Source organism: Dreissena polymorpha, chromosome 8, assembly GCF_020536995.1.
Source record: "Dreissena polymorpha isolate Duluth1 chromosome 8, UMN_Dpol_1.0, whole genome shotgun sequence".
Taxonomy (NCBI): Eukaryota; Metazoa; Mollusca; class Bivalvia; order Myida; family Dreissenidae; genus Dreissena; species Dreissena polymorpha.
Genome location: NC_068362.1, coordinates 31401632 through 31419282, shown reverse-complemented (window position 1 = coordinate 31419282; position 17651 = coordinate 31401632). Strand labels below are relative to the sequence as shown.

General features: G+C 35.7%; 1 protein-coding gene across 2 annotated transcripts in view; it reads right to left on the bottom strand.

Annotated features, from left to right (window-relative positions):
* Positions 1–17651, bottom strand: part of LOC127841392 (uncharacterized) — a 605785-nt gene that overhangs the window by 563965 nt on the left and 24169 nt on the right. The window contains exons 3-5 of one of the 2 annotated variants that reach the window (XM_052370209.1): positions 15451–15609; positions 10738–11236; positions 2288–4183 (exon numbers count right to left, since the gene is read on the bottom strand). The exons of the other annotated variant lie outside the window; for it this stretch is intronic. Of the exons in view, the coding sequence (XP_052226169.1) occupies positions 2288–4183; positions 10738–11236; positions 15451–15609 (2554 nt within the window). The remainder of the gene's footprint in view (positions 1–2287; positions 4184–10737; positions 11237–15450; positions 15610–17651) is intronic. 2 annotated transcript variants of the gene reach the window in all.

Sequence of the window (17651 nt, the reverse complement as noted above, 5' to 3'; positions counted from 1 at the left end):
TTAACATTTTATAAGATCAGCATCGCATTAAACGCATGTTTTAAAATTGGCAAGCAACATTGGACACAGCCGGACCTGCAATAACACAACAAACATGCGGATTGTTGATGACATTTACCCTTACGCAAACGCAAGACTAATTTACCCATCTCTTCAAAGTCTTTGTTCATGTTAAGGTAGCGCACCCCTAATGACTTATCACGATTTATTTGACGGTCATTGCCTATCTTCAATGATCGGTTATTTCCAAGTGATGCATTTATTTTCAAACTTTGAATTTTGATATATGTTTACGTAATTCCTTTAGAATACATTATTTTCACAATACATATTGACTTTGCTCCAAATATCATCTGAAATATACGATTTCGCGATTTCTTCAAAGATCGACGAGCTTTTTTACCTGTTTACCTTTGGATATCTTATTTAAGCAGGCACTAATGTGAAGTTGTCGCGGCTGAGTGGTTCAGGTGATGGACTAGAAATCTTTTGGAATCTTCCCGCGCTGGTTCGAATCCTGCCGATATCGTATACTTTTTGCGACGCGTTTTATTTCTTTTCTAACGTAATTTGATTTAAAATAGCATATAAGCTAGGTTTATTGTTGAATATGTTGAAATTTTTAGGCATATCCTTCAATTTTTCAAATTAAAACAACGTTTTGGCTAAGTTGGGTGATTTACTGCTGAAAATACGAATGATACATGTTGCATTTTTATTTTTATTTCAAAAGTAAACGGTAAATCTGTCTATTTCTTGGTAATTTTGCTGTTTATAGAGTTTCTATAAAACTAAGTTTAAATTATAACATCAATGATACTTTTTAGAATTTTATAACACTTTGTTTTTTACCGTCCCAACTTTCACTTGGCTGAAATCACTAACATATCATGGCGCTCTTCCATAGTAAAAAATTTGTAAAAAATAAATGTCTGTAAAAGAATACTTATTTCATCTTGTTTAAACTTTAAACACCTTTACTGCATCTGTACACACCAACTGCATGCCCATATTTGGAAATTTGAATGAATTATGGAACTTTTATATAACCCAGGGGTGAAAATAAACTGGACAAAAGCCGAGCGTGGGGTGGTTTTGAAAAAATCGGTATATTTTTTTTAAAAGCATGGAAAACCTACCTACAAATGTGTTTGTAGTTCAATGAAATGATGCTGATTAATAAAATAATTAATTAGATTATAATTGGATATGTGCTCATTAGGGGTGCGCTACCTTAAAGTGACAAAGGAACAATACTTGACTGATAAATTCGCTTTATGCTCTTGTTCAAATTTAAATATGTGGCATAGTACCTCATTTTTATGCCCCAGGATCGGCAGGTATTTCTGCCTGTCTGTCTGTCTGTCTATTTTGTCTGTCTGTCTGTCTGTCTGTCAGGTCTGTCACTACTTTATAAACTGTACGCTGAAGTTTCTTTAGCGAGTTACAACACGACGACGATAAGCTTTTGAGTTCCTGTCATAGCGCAAGTAAATCACAAAAAGTAGAACTTACCTGGGCATCATTTTTCTCAAAGCGTTGCATCATTTTTCTCAAAGCGTTTACAACAGGAATAAGGTGTCGATAGTGGGAATCCAAGCAAAACAAAAGGCATTATGTCGACGGGTTAGTTTTTTACTCTATCTTCGCTTTTTACGAAGCATTCCAGAAATAGTCGATGTTTCACGATTCATTGATACAGGGGATTTTATTTTCGATGTTAAGAGTGATCTCCCGGCAATAGTAATTTACGCTGCAATAAGCGCTGGAATTATGTTTTAATACTGGTTCTCCTTTCGGATTGTGAACTATTTATAATGGCGGTGTATGCAAAACCGAAGACTAATTCTTAATCAGACGCAGTAGCAATCGACTTAAGCAGTAAAATTGATCCACAAAAATATTTACAGCTTGTTAGATTGTGTAGCAACATAGCCAAATGCACATAATTAAACAAAGAACGCAATTAGAATAAGCATTAATACAAATTCCAAAAGTTCAACTGCAGTTGTCAATAACTCACACGAAGTAAAGATATATATACAGTCAACTTATCAACATGCGACATTGAGATAAAATGTTTGCATAGCAAATGTAACTAGGCAAAATGCAAATACCATGCATCAGAAAGCATATGACAGTAGATAAAATGAGAATGTCGTTTAACATCATGAATGGACTGGCGGATATTCCCTTCCATAGTTTAGAAGATATCGTTTGCTAACAATCTGCATGTCTCCTTTAGTGAAGAGTCGGGATATACAAATGAGATGTATTGTATATTTACCTTTAAGCCGAATGCCGTTCCCGCCTAGAAATAAATATTCCAGCCTGTGGCAGAATGACATGTCAAACTCAATATGGGATGTAGGCTCAGCTGTTGCAGGTGAACCACCTCTGACCGCAATATCATCATCAGAGTCTATTGCAATATCAGGTAATTTTATGTGTAGGCTCAATGACAATAGATTGCGTGTGTTATTTTTCCAGACGCTGTGAAGGTCTCTGACATCGTTTTTCAAGCTGTCAAGTTCTCTGATATTGTCTCTCCAGTAGGACATGTGACTTAGTGTCAGGGCAATGTTAGTTTGCTCATTGGCAACGGCTTCTCTGTATCCTTGCAGTATGATGTCACAAAGCGGATCATTAAAATAAGATCCTAGTAGTATGATCTTAGAAAGCTCACTTCTCACACTAGCATTATTGTGTTCATCCATCATGCCAGAAAGCTTATTCGCTGACATGATGTCTAGTCCACACAGAAAGATGAAAACCTGGGACACGTCAAGATATGCATCCTTGTGACGGTTAAGATATCCGGAAATGACATCATCAATGAGATTGAGATGGGTAATACGGGCGATATGATAAGCCGCCAGGAATTCCTGAATGCTCTTATGAATAAATGAAAATGACGGGAGTGCTCTTAATGTAGGTTCCTGACGTTTCGCTGATAAAATACCGGATTTCAGTGCAACATTGTTTTGGTCTAGTTCACCTAAATTATATTTCTTCAATTCTTTCGTTGTAAATACTAGAGCTTTATTTTGTGTATCTGAAAACAACAAATCAAATGCCGCTTCAGCAAGTCTATTCAAGTGTTCAATATTGGGCTGTATATATTGGGTCTCTGTGAAGCATCGATAAGTTGGCTCTTGAAATTCACTCGGTTCACTGGTCGCCTTCTTAAAAAGACTGTCCAGCAAGAAGCTGTACATTTCACACTTAGAGCCCTTAAGTTCAGTTCCTTCTGCCCACAATTGTACAATCAGACACAACATCATTGGGAAGTGCAAAGGCTCTAACAAGCCATATTTCTGTACATACAATTCAAATTCGGATTGTTTTTTGTCTAAATCTTGTCTCTTCTTACAATCTTTCCTACACCCAAGGATTTTTCTGCTTGCCTCAAAAACGTTTTTGACTCCATCAAGTTGCAGCAGTTTGTCAATCTGCGAGTCAAGTATTTTCGCTCCTGTCATCTTCCAAGGTCGAGTAGTTATCAACAAAACACAATGACTGTGTACGTCGGCCAGTTTTGGCAGGTTGTGACGAGTACCAATCTCTCTAGGTTCTCCAGTACCAATCCATTCATCTAGGCCATCAAGTAATACCAAGCAACGTTCACGTTTCATGATCTCATTTAGTAGTATGTATGCCTTTCCGCGATCTTCTTCAGAAGAGTATATACTGTCAACTATCTGCTTTTTTATAATTTTCGCGATATCAAACTGATCAACCGATTCCCTTAATTGTATATGGAAGACAAATTTAAAGCCATTCAGACACGTTAAATCGTCATAAACATTAGAGTCTCTCATCTGTGTATTAGAGTTGACACTAGAAGTCTTGCCATCAATTGGCAGCATCGTCACGGATGATTGTTCTGATGTAATTTTACACCAGTCCATGACCAATTTCGCAAGAAAAGTAGATTTCCCAGACCCTGTTTCCCCTTGAATAAATATCTGTTGATTTGGTTTGGTATCCGATAACAAAATATGTTGGTATGTCGAAATCTGTTTACCAGTTTTTTTGAAAAACCCTCTTTCCTTATCCATAAGTTGTATATTCGGTGGCATATAAATATCACGTAACTTTTCCTGAACATAGTCATCCAATGGAAAGGTATTTACGTGACAGAAACGTTTGCTGTAATGCTCCAACAACTTTCCAAGCATATCTGAAATCATGAATGGCAACATATGTGGTACACATTATTTGTAAGAATGTTCATAATTATATTAATCATTATTAAATAGTTAAAGCATTTGCTGTAATACTTTGTCAAATCTCCAAGCATTTCTGTTATAATTAAATGGGAACATATTTGGTATACATTAAAAAAAACAGAAGACTGTTCATAATTTTATTATTCATTATTAAATACGTAAGACATTTTTGTACAAATATTAATAAATTTAATAAAAGCTGGTTTAACCATTAAAGCTGTGTTATGTCCCCATGTTGGGCAGTGCACAGGTTTGTAAACAGTAGTATCAACAAAGATATATAAATCTTGCAGGCAAACCTAAACCATTAGGAATGGGGCCCTATAGCAGCCCTAACTTTGAAAAAAATGTAATCACTTTTAAATATTAATTTATACAGATTATGTGAACGTAACTTTTTAAATGTTACCTTTGTGTGCACAAAATTTCGACACAATGCATTCATATTACCCTCGGAATTTATCAAATAGTATTTTGTATATAATAAGTACACATCAATACGTTGATATAAAGGTTTTGCACTGTATACTTTATCGTGATTTTCTCAGTTGAAAGTGTTTATAATTATGCATAATTGAAGAACAGAGTTATAAACCTTTTCATGTGAGCTTACATTAGGCCTATGTAAAGTGCGCAGTGAATACCATCAGTCTATTTACATGCTCATACAAATACTACTACATTTATAAAAGCTGGTTTAACTATTATAGATCTGTTTTGTTCTAATGTTGCGCAGTGCACAGGCCTGTATACAGTATATTAATATAAAGTGTGTTTAGCCACATCCTTATAATCGGAATGTGTAATGTGATCTAGACATGATTAATACCATTGTAGTTGCGATATAAAACATGCACCTTAGATAAATATTTAGATATATCAAATATATAAGTTGGGGTTCGGAACTACACTGGCAACAACAGGTATTCCTTAACGAAAAAGGTATTTCGCAACAACAATAGTTTTGATTTAGTTTAACAGAGATTTGGGTCAGTGTACATACACATGCGCATTACGTAAGAGATAAAATGCATACTAAGTTGTCATGGAAGTTATGCTATACAATATATTTTGACAAACGTCGTTACTATTGTATCATGTTTTTGTCTGGCCATTTTGCGTAATATGAAATTTCATGATTAGGAATTTTTTTCGCACGAAAAGTTTAATGATTTGGGAAAAACCTATTTTAATATAAGTTAACTCTTTATAATAATTCAATTAGGAGAATAAAACCATATCATTTAAACTTATATAATTTGTAAGAGGAAATTTAAAAAAATCTTTACGAACTTCAGAGTTTCTATTAAAAAATATAAACAAATGATATTGTTTTTGGAAAGTGAGAAAAAATCACATTTGGATATTTTCTTTGCAATTTCGGGTTGGGATTGAGTCCGTAGATAGGCCACAAAAAGGCCTGTTCCTAGACATTTTTTTATGCTATATTATGTTTTACGTATCAGATGTTTATCACTCTGTATCATTTACCGCGTATGTTGAGAAGTAGTACATATTAGATATAAATTACTGTGTATCATTTACCGCGTATGTTGAGAAGTAGTACATATTAGATATTAATTACTCTGTATCATTTACCGCGTATGTTGAGAAGCAGTACATATTAGATATTAATTACTGTGTATCATTTACCGCGTATGTTGAGAAGTAGTACATATTAGATATTAATTACTCTGTATCATTTACCGCGTATGTTGAGAAGTAGTACATATTAGATATTAATTTCTCTGTATCATTTACCGCGTATGTTGAAAAGTAGTACATATTAGATATTAATTACTCTGTATCATTTACCGCGTATGTTGAGAAGTAGTACATATTAGATATTAATTACTCTGTATCATTTACCGCGTATGTTGAGAAGTAGTACATATAAGATATTAATTACTCTGTATTATTTACCGCGTATGTTGAGAAGTAGTACATATTAGATATTAATTACTCTGTATCATTTACCGCGTATGTTGAGAAGTAGTACATATTAGATATTAATTTCTCTGTATCATTTACCGCGTATGTTGAGAAGTAGTACATATTAGATATTAATTACTCTGTATTATTTACAGCGTATGTTGAGAAGTAGTACATATTAGATATTAATTACTCTGTATTATTTACCGCGTATGTTGAGAAGTAGTGCATATTAGATATTAATTACTCTGTATTATTTACCGCGTATGTTGAGAAGTAGTACATATTAGATATTAATTACTTTCCGAAGACTCTACTGTTCTTACGCTTGAATAGTATAATCTACATGTCCTGTAAGTAATCCAATGAAATGATCACATAAACATATTAAATCTGCAGTAGTTAATTAGTATACATGTACGTAAACCTAAAGTGTTACACTTATTTATTAAAACAAGAAATGTGACAAAGATAGTGTTTTTCAATTATTAAAAAAATAATTGTTAAATCAAACCTTAAAAGCAAGATCTTTATCTTAGCTACATTCACACAAAATACCAGCGCAATACCTTTATCTTCTCTAAATGTATTGAGATGAAAACAAGATTCTATTTTTCAGAACAATAACGTTGACCCAAATGCACAAAATGCAACAAAAAACAAGATGCGTTTGTGAAACACAATGTCCCCCTATATGATGTTTGACCTTGGAAGGACGACCTTGACCTTGACCCTTCACCACTCAAAAAATGCAGCTCCATGAGATACACATGCATTTCAAATATAAAATTGCTTGCTTCAATATTGCAGAAGTTACATTACATGAGCAATTTTGACCCATATATTTGACCTTGAAGGATGACCTTCACCTTGACCTTTCGCCACTCAAAATGTGCAGCTCCATGAGATACACATGCTTGCCAAATATCAAGTTGCTATCTTCAATATTGCAAAAGTATTCATAAAATAAGCGATTTGGGCCACATATATTTTACCTCTGACCTTGAAGGATGACCTTGACCTTTCACCACTCAAAATGTGCAGCTCCATGAGATACACATGCATGCCAAATATCAAGTTGCTATCTTCAATATTGCAAAAGTATTCATAAAATAAGCAATTCAGGCCACATATATTTGACCTCTGACCTTGAAGGATGACCTTGACCTTTCACCACTCAAAATGTGCAGCTCCATGAGATACACATGCATGCCAAATATCAAGCTGCTATATTCAATATAGCAAAAGTTATTGCAAAATGTAAAAGTTGGCGCAAACCAACCAACCAACAGACCAACAGACAGGGCAAAAACAATATGTCCCCCACTACTATAGTGGGGGACATAAAAATGCCCCACCCCTTGGCAGCCATGTTTTTCAAGCAAACATAACCATTTTCAAACTCATCCAAGATTTCAATGAGACCAATCTTCTAACCAAATTTTATGAATATTGGACAATAAATGTGGCCTCTAGAGTGTTAATAAGGCAAATGTTGACATCGAACAAATAATGGACGATGGACGACAGATGACGGACAAAAGGCGATCACAAAAGCTCACTATAACACGTTGTGCTCAGGTGGGCTAAAAATGGCTTGTTGCATATCAACTGAGTAGTTATCAGTATTTATTTTGAAACATCACTGACAAATAATTTATATGAGCCTCAAACCATTTCCTTCTGCAAAGATATGTACAGAGAACTACTCAGTTATGTGGAGTCTAATCGTGACCTGAGCTGACCACAGAGTATCACTTACCAGTACAGATAATGTTTATCTATCTCCTAATCGTCCAAAGAGTACCAGAACAATCAATAACAGTCTATAATCTGAGCATTAGGCGGACGCCTACATTTGGCTGAGTAGAAGGACTCTTACCTATTGTTGAATAGACAAGCTAACATCTAGGTTATATGTGTTCAAATCTGGGTCAACAGGTAAAGTAATGATATTCACTACTATTTTGACAATACTCTCAGAATTCCTTGAAATTCTTTAAAGCATAGGAAATACAAGAGTGTCAAACTGTCAGAAGATACGCCCGTTTGAAGGTTTTGAACAACTTGATAACTTTACCATTTGAGTGGCAAAATGATATATATTTTTTTTTAATTAAGCAGCACATATTTGAAGTTTACCAAGATATCATCTAGACACAACTTCTGACCAAATTTGGTGAAGATTGGATGAAAACTAATAATTCAATTAGAGAGCGGACACCATGCGAAATGCTTGAAATGCACGAAGCAGGGGTGTGATTGTGGCAAAGTCAGAGGGGAGGAAAATTCTGTTGACTGATTTTGACTATGCGAATGGCGCGCATAACGAAATGACAAACATAAAAACAGACATTAAAATAAACAACTTTTTGAACTTCATAACAATATTTCTTTATAAAAACCTGTTAAACTTCACATTTAACATACTGAGGATGCAAAGTAAACTGTTAAGTAAGTATTTAGTGTGATCAATAGCAGCAGTTTTTCAATGTATTGAATTACATTTAATAGACTAAATATAAACAAACACACTTGAGTGTTCTTCTGGTGTTAATGATGTATTAACTGAGTTAACTTAATATATTTAATTTGTTTACCTTTCAATATCTTGCATTTCACATCTTCACTCAGTTCAAAGCTATTTCAGTTAACTGAACAGCGTGACAAACATAATAAAGCAGAATACGCATATGAATCTGATTATACACAGACCCACAGACATATAAAAATCAAATCATGTTTGTCTATTTCCATGTTCGAACGATACTCTTCTAAATTGTTTTACTTCTCGAGTAGACTAAATTCCAATTTGCAAACACTGGTTTCCGTGACACAAATTCAGTGGGCACATTTCTTAACAAAATATGTGTTGCTTGTATCTAAAACTTGGTCTTTTTTTGACAAACACATTTCATTATTCCTATCAGACTAGGTGATGTCAGTCGTTTATTCGATTGCTATTTGTTATTTCAATAATCTTAATTTTCTCTTCACAACGGCGCCATTTGAAAACAAATCACAGAGCGCATTTTAAGAACACGATTTTAATTGGAAGATTGGGAAACGACAGCCAATTATATGGCTCGTTTTAAAAATGCTTAGGCAGAATCTACCAGTGTAAAATGCGGAGAGATTTCGCGGGCCGCGAATATTTCGGGCCGCTTATGAAATACGTCCGCGGAATCGGTGGTAGCCCCTCTCCCCCACATTTTTTAAAACGAATTTACGCAAATCTCAGAAGTGACATCCGGGACAACCTGATCCGCGGAAATCCGCGGATCCGCGGAAAAATCACACCCCTGACGAAGGGACCATGGGACCTAGTTTTTGACCCGGAATGACCCATATTTAAACTTGACCTAGATATCATTTAGACACAACTTCTGACCAAATTTGGTGAAGATCGGATTAAAAGTACTTAAATTAGAGAGCGGACACCATGCTAAATCCTTGAGATGCACTAAGTGACCCCGTGACCTAGTTTTTGACCCAGCATGACCCATATTACAACCTGACAGATATTGTCTAGATACAACTTCTGACCAAGTTTGGTGAAGATCGGATGAAAACTACTTCAATTAGAGAGCGGACACCATGCTTAATCCTTGAAATGCACTAAGTGACCCCGTGACCTAGTTTTTGACCCGGCATGACCCATATTCGAACTTGGCCTAGATTTTGTCTACATACAATTTTTGACCTAGTTTTGTGAAGATCGGATGAAAACTATTTGAGTAAGAGAGAGGACACTGCTGTTGACGCCGCCACCGCCCGCTAAGGGTGAAACTATTATACATCCCGTTTTAAAAAACGGGCGTATAATAACTTATTTAACTTTTGTGTAATAGATTTCCAATATCAGGGTAATCATGAAATCATACCAGGATAAACATTCAAGATTGGTTTCACTAATAGCGGAGGAAAAAAAACAAACGCAGAGCCTAACCTACTAAATGTTTTCAGACCTTGCCCAAAACAAAGAATTTAATTTTGGCCGATTTTCAGCAACATTTACAGCCCATTGCCAATAATGATTGTAATAAGTTACATAACACAAGTTTTATGAAAAACACATAAAGAATCCCAAAATTGCTTGCAGTCTGTACTTATAACCTTCACACTAGTATTGTATGTGATTTTAATTTCCAATGAAATTAGTGGCAATGTACTAAATATCGAAATCCCAGCTAATTACCAAGTGTTCATGATGATTTTAATCGCTTATGCATAAGTAATTTCCATTGTATAATGACATTAAATCGTGTAAGTTTTCTCATAACAAGCTAAGCTGGATTAATATGTTGGTTTTAGGGTATGTATGGACATTGTAATCATACTAGTGTTACAAAAAGTATTCTCGTTTATTTACTTGTATCCATTCCAAATGTTGTATACTTGTGTCGATTGTACCTGAGCATTTTTTCTTTTTAACAACAATATGCATATGAATATATATTTAAATGATCAAGGGCATTCCATTTATTTGAAGCACAGTGGTTCTAAAAGTTAGTATTTATGTTAAAAAAGTTGTTTCAAATTGTATAATTGCATGCTTATAATTTAGTTATACCTTTACTGGACTGTTTGTAGGAAGTTTCAGTGAAAGTGGTATTTCCACACGTGCGTGAGACTGTGTGTTCATCATACTCCTGCATGCGTTTTTCTGCGTTCTCATCAAAGGCTTGCGTGCGTGTGACTGTGTGTTCATCATACTCCTGCGTGCGTTTTTCTGAGTTGTGATCAAAGGCTTGCGTGCGTTTGACTGCGTTCCCATCAAAGTCTCTTTTGCCCAAGACTGTCAGTTCATTATAATCTTTCATGCTTTTTTTTGCGTTTTTATCAAAATCTTGTTTATGCAATTCTGCCTGTTTTGCGAGCTCTTCCTTACATGTATTCATATAGCCTTTAATTTTATCCATACAAAATGCTGTGTTTACTCTGAGGTCATTCACTGATTCATCAACAACATCTTTGGCAACATCTTTCAAGTGTTTCTTCAAAGTTGAATCAACAGCCTCCAGGAAACACATCAAATCCTCTGGAGTCAATAGTAAGGTATCTTTTTTTAACTGTAAAAGAAATTTGTAGCGCTTATATATATTCAATCTCAAGACAACTAAGAATAACACGGTTCTTGTTGATTTTAAATGAGCTTTGTTGGTACAAATTTTACTTTGCAATTTATAATATAAATCGAAATAACTTGATAGTTATACACAAAATAGCACTGGCATTGCAAATAATATTAAAGCACTTAACATTGTGAAGTGGTTACTTAATCTTTAATATCACTTAAGAAATGTCCTTTTTGTACTTTATATTTCATATATATTATAATTCATATCCAGCAGTATGCAAGGTAAATATTATGCTTTGTAAACCTTCATATGATAACGATTTAAGTCTGATTTTGATTCGTCTAGATATTGTCAAGAAAAACGTTACAACCAAGTTTCATAAAGATTGAGCCATTAATATGGTCTCTAGAGCAGTATCAAGGTTTCTGTAAGAGGCCTAGTTTGTGGATGTAATTGACCCATATTTAAACTCTGCCTAGACATTGTCTAAATAAACATACATAATTTCATCTTTATTTAGTCATATATTTGGCCTCTACAGTGGTTAGATTAGAATTATATTTTATTAAATACAAATGTCAAAGTTTCATCAAAATTGGAAAAAAAATGGCCTCTTAGGTTGTAATGAGCTAAATGTTGTCGATGCACACCGCACATCTTAACGGACACCTGACAAAAGCGTGATCACAATATCTCACATTGAACACTTCATGCCCAGAGTAGCTAAATACAGACAAAAGGCCAAAACTCTGCCAAAACTAGTTGAAGCTCAAATTCCTGTCTTAAAGATCATTTACAGATTTAGAACCTTTATCTGTAAAAGTTTTAGCGAGATCCATGCAGTATTTAAAAAGGATTTCAAATTAAAAACTTCAAGACTTTCGTTCGTATATAACGACTGACGGATAAGTGTAAGTTTTAATGCCTCCCACTCAGTGTATGTATGTAGTGGGGATTTTGTTGCTCAGTTATTGATGCAAATATGTTGATTGTCTTCTTTAGTTTAATATTTTAACACCTTTTAGACCCTAGACTCCCAGTCAATTAAAGCCCTTATCCAACAGCCACCATACATGTAGCATATGCTTTTTTGCATCTAACAATCAGCATAAATTGTGTATGCCGCTGGCGTTTTATCAGACCAGACATAACATCGTCAAGTCCAAGAAGATTTTGAGTGAAACATTGAATTCCCATTGTTTTAGATCAGGAAATATTAAGACTGCGAGAATATGTCTGCAATTGTTGGACCTTAAATGCATTTCATCAAGAATGCCATGAAAGCAAACATTTTGGTTTGTGCCAGGCATGATGAGTTAGTACAAACCATTACCATCTGATATTAGAATGTTTTTCTAGACTTAATAATTACAAACACTTTGCAAAACGGGCATTGGAAGTAATATACATGCCTCAAACTGTCCATTTTGAAACATATCAAAAAGTTTTCTAACCTACGTGTTCAAATTATATAAATCACATTTAAAAAAAGACAGCATTCAATACAAGAGCACCCCCTTGCGGGTGCAGACCGCTCATCTATTTTCTTTTAAAGCTGAAGGGACTCTCATTTTCAATCACAAAGGAGGGAGGGGTGGAGTGAAGAGGGGTGTATAGTGTGGGGTGTGGACATTTATTACATTATTTTCCAAAAATGCAAAAAAAAATCGGGGGTGGGGGGTGGGTGGGGGGGGATTCTTGGGTGCGATGGTTGGACGGTATTTCAAACATAAAATAATAAAAATAAATATTTTGTGAGATGATCTTAAAAAAAAAAATTAGGGGGGGGGGATTCACGGCGGGGGAGGGGGGATTCGGGTGGGGGAAGGGGGGATTCTTGGATGCGATGGTTGGACGGTATTTAAAACCTAAAATAATAAAAATAAATATTTGTTTTTTAACCGTTTCAAAAAAAAATTGGGGGGGGGGGGGGGGTGGGGGGGGTATAGTGTGAGGGTGTGGTGGTCATTTGTGAGATGATCTTAAAAAAAAAAAATTAGGGGGGGGATTCGGGGCGGGGGAGGGGGGATTCGGGTGGGGAAAGGGGGGGGTGGGGGGGATTCTTGGGTGCGATGGTTGGACGGTATTTCAAACATAAAATAATAAAAATAAATATTTGTGTCTTTTAACCGTTTCAAAAAAAAAATAATTTGTGGGGGGGGGGGGGTGGGGTGGGGGGGGGGGGAATGTGTGAGAGTGTGGAGATGATCTTAAAAAAATAAAAAAATTAGGGGGGGATTCGGGGGGGAGGGCACAGGGATAGTTTGGGTGGAGTCTATTGTGTTATGTCAGGTAAGAGTAGTTATGTCAAAGTATCAATCAAATCTAATCATAAACAAGGGCTGTTTGTAAAACATGCATACCCCCCCATATGGGCTGTCCGTTGTAGTGGCAGCCATTGTGTGAATACGTTTTTTGTCACTGTGACCTTGACCTTTGACCAAGTGACCTGAAAATCAATAGGGGTCATCTGCGGATCACGATCAATGTACCTATAAAGTGTCATGATCCTAGGCAAAAGCGTTCTTGAGTAATCATCCGAAAATCATTTTACTATTTCGGGTCACCGTGTCCTTGACCTTTGACCTTGTGACCTCAAAATCAATAGGGGTAATCTGCAAGTCATGATCAATCTACCTATGAAGTTTCATGATCCTAGGCGTATGCGTTCTTGAGTTATCATCCGGAAACCATTTTACTATTTCGGGTCACCATGACCTTGACCTTTGACCTAGTGACCTCAAAATCAATAGGGGTCATCTGCAAGTCATGATCAATCTACCCATGAAGTTTCATGATCCTAGGCGTATGCGTTCTTGAGTTATCATTCAAAAACCATTTTACTATTTCTGGTCACCGTGACCTTGACCTTTGACCTAGTGACCTCAAAATCAATAGGGGTAATCTGCGAGTCATGATCAATGTACCTGTGAAGTTTCATGATCCTAGGCCCAAGCGTTCTTGAGTTATCGTCTGACAACCACCTGGTGGACGGACAGACCGACAGACCGACCGACCGACAGACCGACATGAGCAAAGCAATATACCCCCTCTTCTTCGAAGGGGGGCATAATAAAGAAGTTATGGCAATTTTAGCAAAATTTAATAATTTGACCTTAAGAGTCAAGGTCATTCAAAGGTCAAGGTAAAATTCAACTTGCCAGGTACAGTAACCTCATGAAAGCATGAAAGTATTTGAAGTTTGAAAGCAATAGCCTTGATAGTTAAGAAGTAAAGTGGATCAAAAGACAAAATTTAACCATATATTGAAAGTTACTAAGTCAAAAAAGGGCCATAATTTCATAAAAATGACAACCAGAGTTATGCAACTTGTCCTTTTACTGTACCCTTATGATAGTTTGCGAGTGTTCCAAGTATGAAAGCAATATCTATGATAATTTAGGGGTAAAGTGGACCAAAACACAAAACTTACCCAAATTTTCAATTTTCTAAGTATTAAGGGCCCATAATTCCGTCCAAATGCCAGTCAGAGTTACATAACTTTGCCTGCACAGTCCCCTTATGATAGTTAATAAGTGTTGCAAGTATGAAAGCAATAGCTTTGATACTGTAGGAAAAAAGTGGACCTAAACACAAAACTTTCTAAGTATAAAAAGGGCACATAATTCTGTCAAAATGCACGCCAGAGTTATCTAACTTTGCCTTCCCAGTCCCCTCATGATAGTAAGAAAGTGTACCAAGTTTGAATGCAATAGCATTGATACTTTCTGAGAAAAGTGGACCTAAACGCAAAACTTAACCAAAATTTTCAATTTTCTAAGTAAAAAAGGGCACATAATTCTGGCAAAATGCATGCCAGAGTTATCTAACTTTGCCTGCCCAGTCCTCTCATGATAGTTAGTAAGTGTACCAAGTATGAATGCAATAGCATTGATACTTTCTGAGAAAAGTGGACCTAAACGCAAAACTTAACCAGACGCCGACACCGACGCCAAGGTGATGACAATAGCTCATAATTTTTTTTCAAAAAATAGATGAGCTAATAAGGCTTCCCATGAGCGAGATGGGCCTAACCACTAATCTAAACTATAAACAATACGGGATGGTGCTTTAGTGTTATCTTGTTCATATGAGTTGTAAAATGGTGATACATTCCTGAACCAATGTATTCTATTATTTTTCTTACATGTATACACTATGCAAGAAAACTTGCTAGTTGACACGACATAACATTATCATTCTACCTCTGCTAATTTCTTAACAGCATTTTGGGCATCGCTATCTCCACGTAGATATCGTGAATCACTCAGCAGGCTGGACAATGTCATGAAGTAGTCATTGAGCTCCACGTCTGTGACTTTCATTTTCGAAGAGTGACGCACAGCTTTCCCGATTTCACGAGCCTAGTAGACAAACACATAACCGACATACATTACGAGATGTGTTAATGTGACAGAAATACTATCGAGGGAAACAATCCAAAAAAAACACGTCCTGTCAGAAGTCTCTACTGTTATACATGTTCATGTATAATAAGGGCATCATAGATAGCTTTACTTTACTTACAGTCTTTGTGATTTAAAGAAACTTCTTGAATAAACCTCAAACTTAGCTTCAACCACATGTTTAATGTTTATTGCATACCATATAAGTTAAAATACATGTATATGTTTTGAGTATAAAGAAATGTATGAGTTGTTATAAGATCCACAACAGGTTACACAAAATGCAAACTGTTATACCTAATAGTTTAACTGGTTAGGAACTGGTTTACTGAACATCCTTAAAGCATAAGTATAATTTGAAAATGTTGCTTTGCTCTTATATTTTTTCTCTTAAGAAAATAAAATAATTTAATACCGCTTTCGTTGATTAAATAAGCAACCATATCAGTTTCTGGATAAAAATGTACTATACAAGAGCTGTCAGAAGACAGAACGCTCAACTATTCGAGTGCTTGACAGTATAACGTAAGCCATCATGGGGAAATTGTTCATATTCAATAAGGTCATGGTAATATAGTCATATTCTAGTGGAAGAGGACCATAATTGAAACATATTGATCACTTATGTTTTTGAGAAGTTGAACTTATAGACGATTCTGAGATCAGGTATATTTTCCACAATCTATTGAACAATAAATTTTGTAAAGACATAAAACAAACTAATAAGCTTTTATTTCAAGTTTGATAGCAAGAGCTTGGGTGCGATGGTTGGACATTCCTTCAACAATAAAATAAATGAATATTTGTGGGTTTTTTACCATGTTTAAACAAAAAATCTTTTTTGGGGGAGTGAAGGGGGTGGACAGGGGGTATAATGTGGGGGTGTGGTCATTTATCAGATGATCTTTCAAAAATAAGAAAAAACAAGAATATCAGTGAAACTGATGGATGCTCCCCGATGATGCGCTTTGTCAATCTATGTGTTAATAACCACCTAATACAAGAGATGTGTTTGTCAGAAGCACAATGCCCCCTAATGCGCCGCTTTGAATTTTATTTTTGACATTTAACCTTGAAGGATGACCTTGACCTTTCACCGCTCAAAATGTGCAGCTCCATGAGATACACATGCATGCCAAATATCAAGTTGCTACAATCAATATTGCAAAAGTTATGAAGTAGGTTAAAGTTTTGGTTAAAGTTTTTGAATTTATTTTTTTGACCTTTGACCTTGCAGGATGACCTTGCCCTTGCACCACTCAAAATGTGCAGCTCCATGAGATACGCATGCATGCCAAATATCAAGTTGCTACATTCAATATTGCAAAAGTTATGAAGTAGGTTAAAGTTTTAGTTAAAGCTTTGGGACACACATACACACACACATATCCAATGACAGACAGGCCAAAATCAATACCGGTATACCCCCGATCTTTCGATCCGGGGGCATTATTATTAGCCTTGGTGACCTTGACCTTGACCCCAGTGACCTTAAACTTCATCAAAAGGTAGAGGTCCATGTAAGGTACCTACATGCCAAATATGAGAGCGGTTGGTAAAGTATTGAAGGCGCTATGAGAAACGGTAGCAAAAGTGTGACGGAAGTAAGGAAGTACATGTAAGTAAGGAAGGAAGGACAAACTGGCAACTTTATGCTTCGCCGAAATTTATTTCAGGGAGCATAAAAAGGGAAAACAAGAGATGTGTGCGTCAGAAACACAATGCCCCCTATTGTGCCGCTTTGAAAAAAAAATTGTTTGGACCTTTAACCTTGAAGGATGACCTTGACCTTGAACTTTCACCTCTCGAAATGTGCAGCTTCATGAGAACGCCACTTTGAAATTTTTATTTTTTTGAACTTTGAACTTGAAGGATGACCTTGACCTTGAACTTCCACCACTCAAAATGTGCAGCTTCATGAGAACGCCGCTTTGAAATAGTTATATATTAGATATTTGACCTTGAAGGATGACCTTGACCTTCACCTTTCACCACTCAAA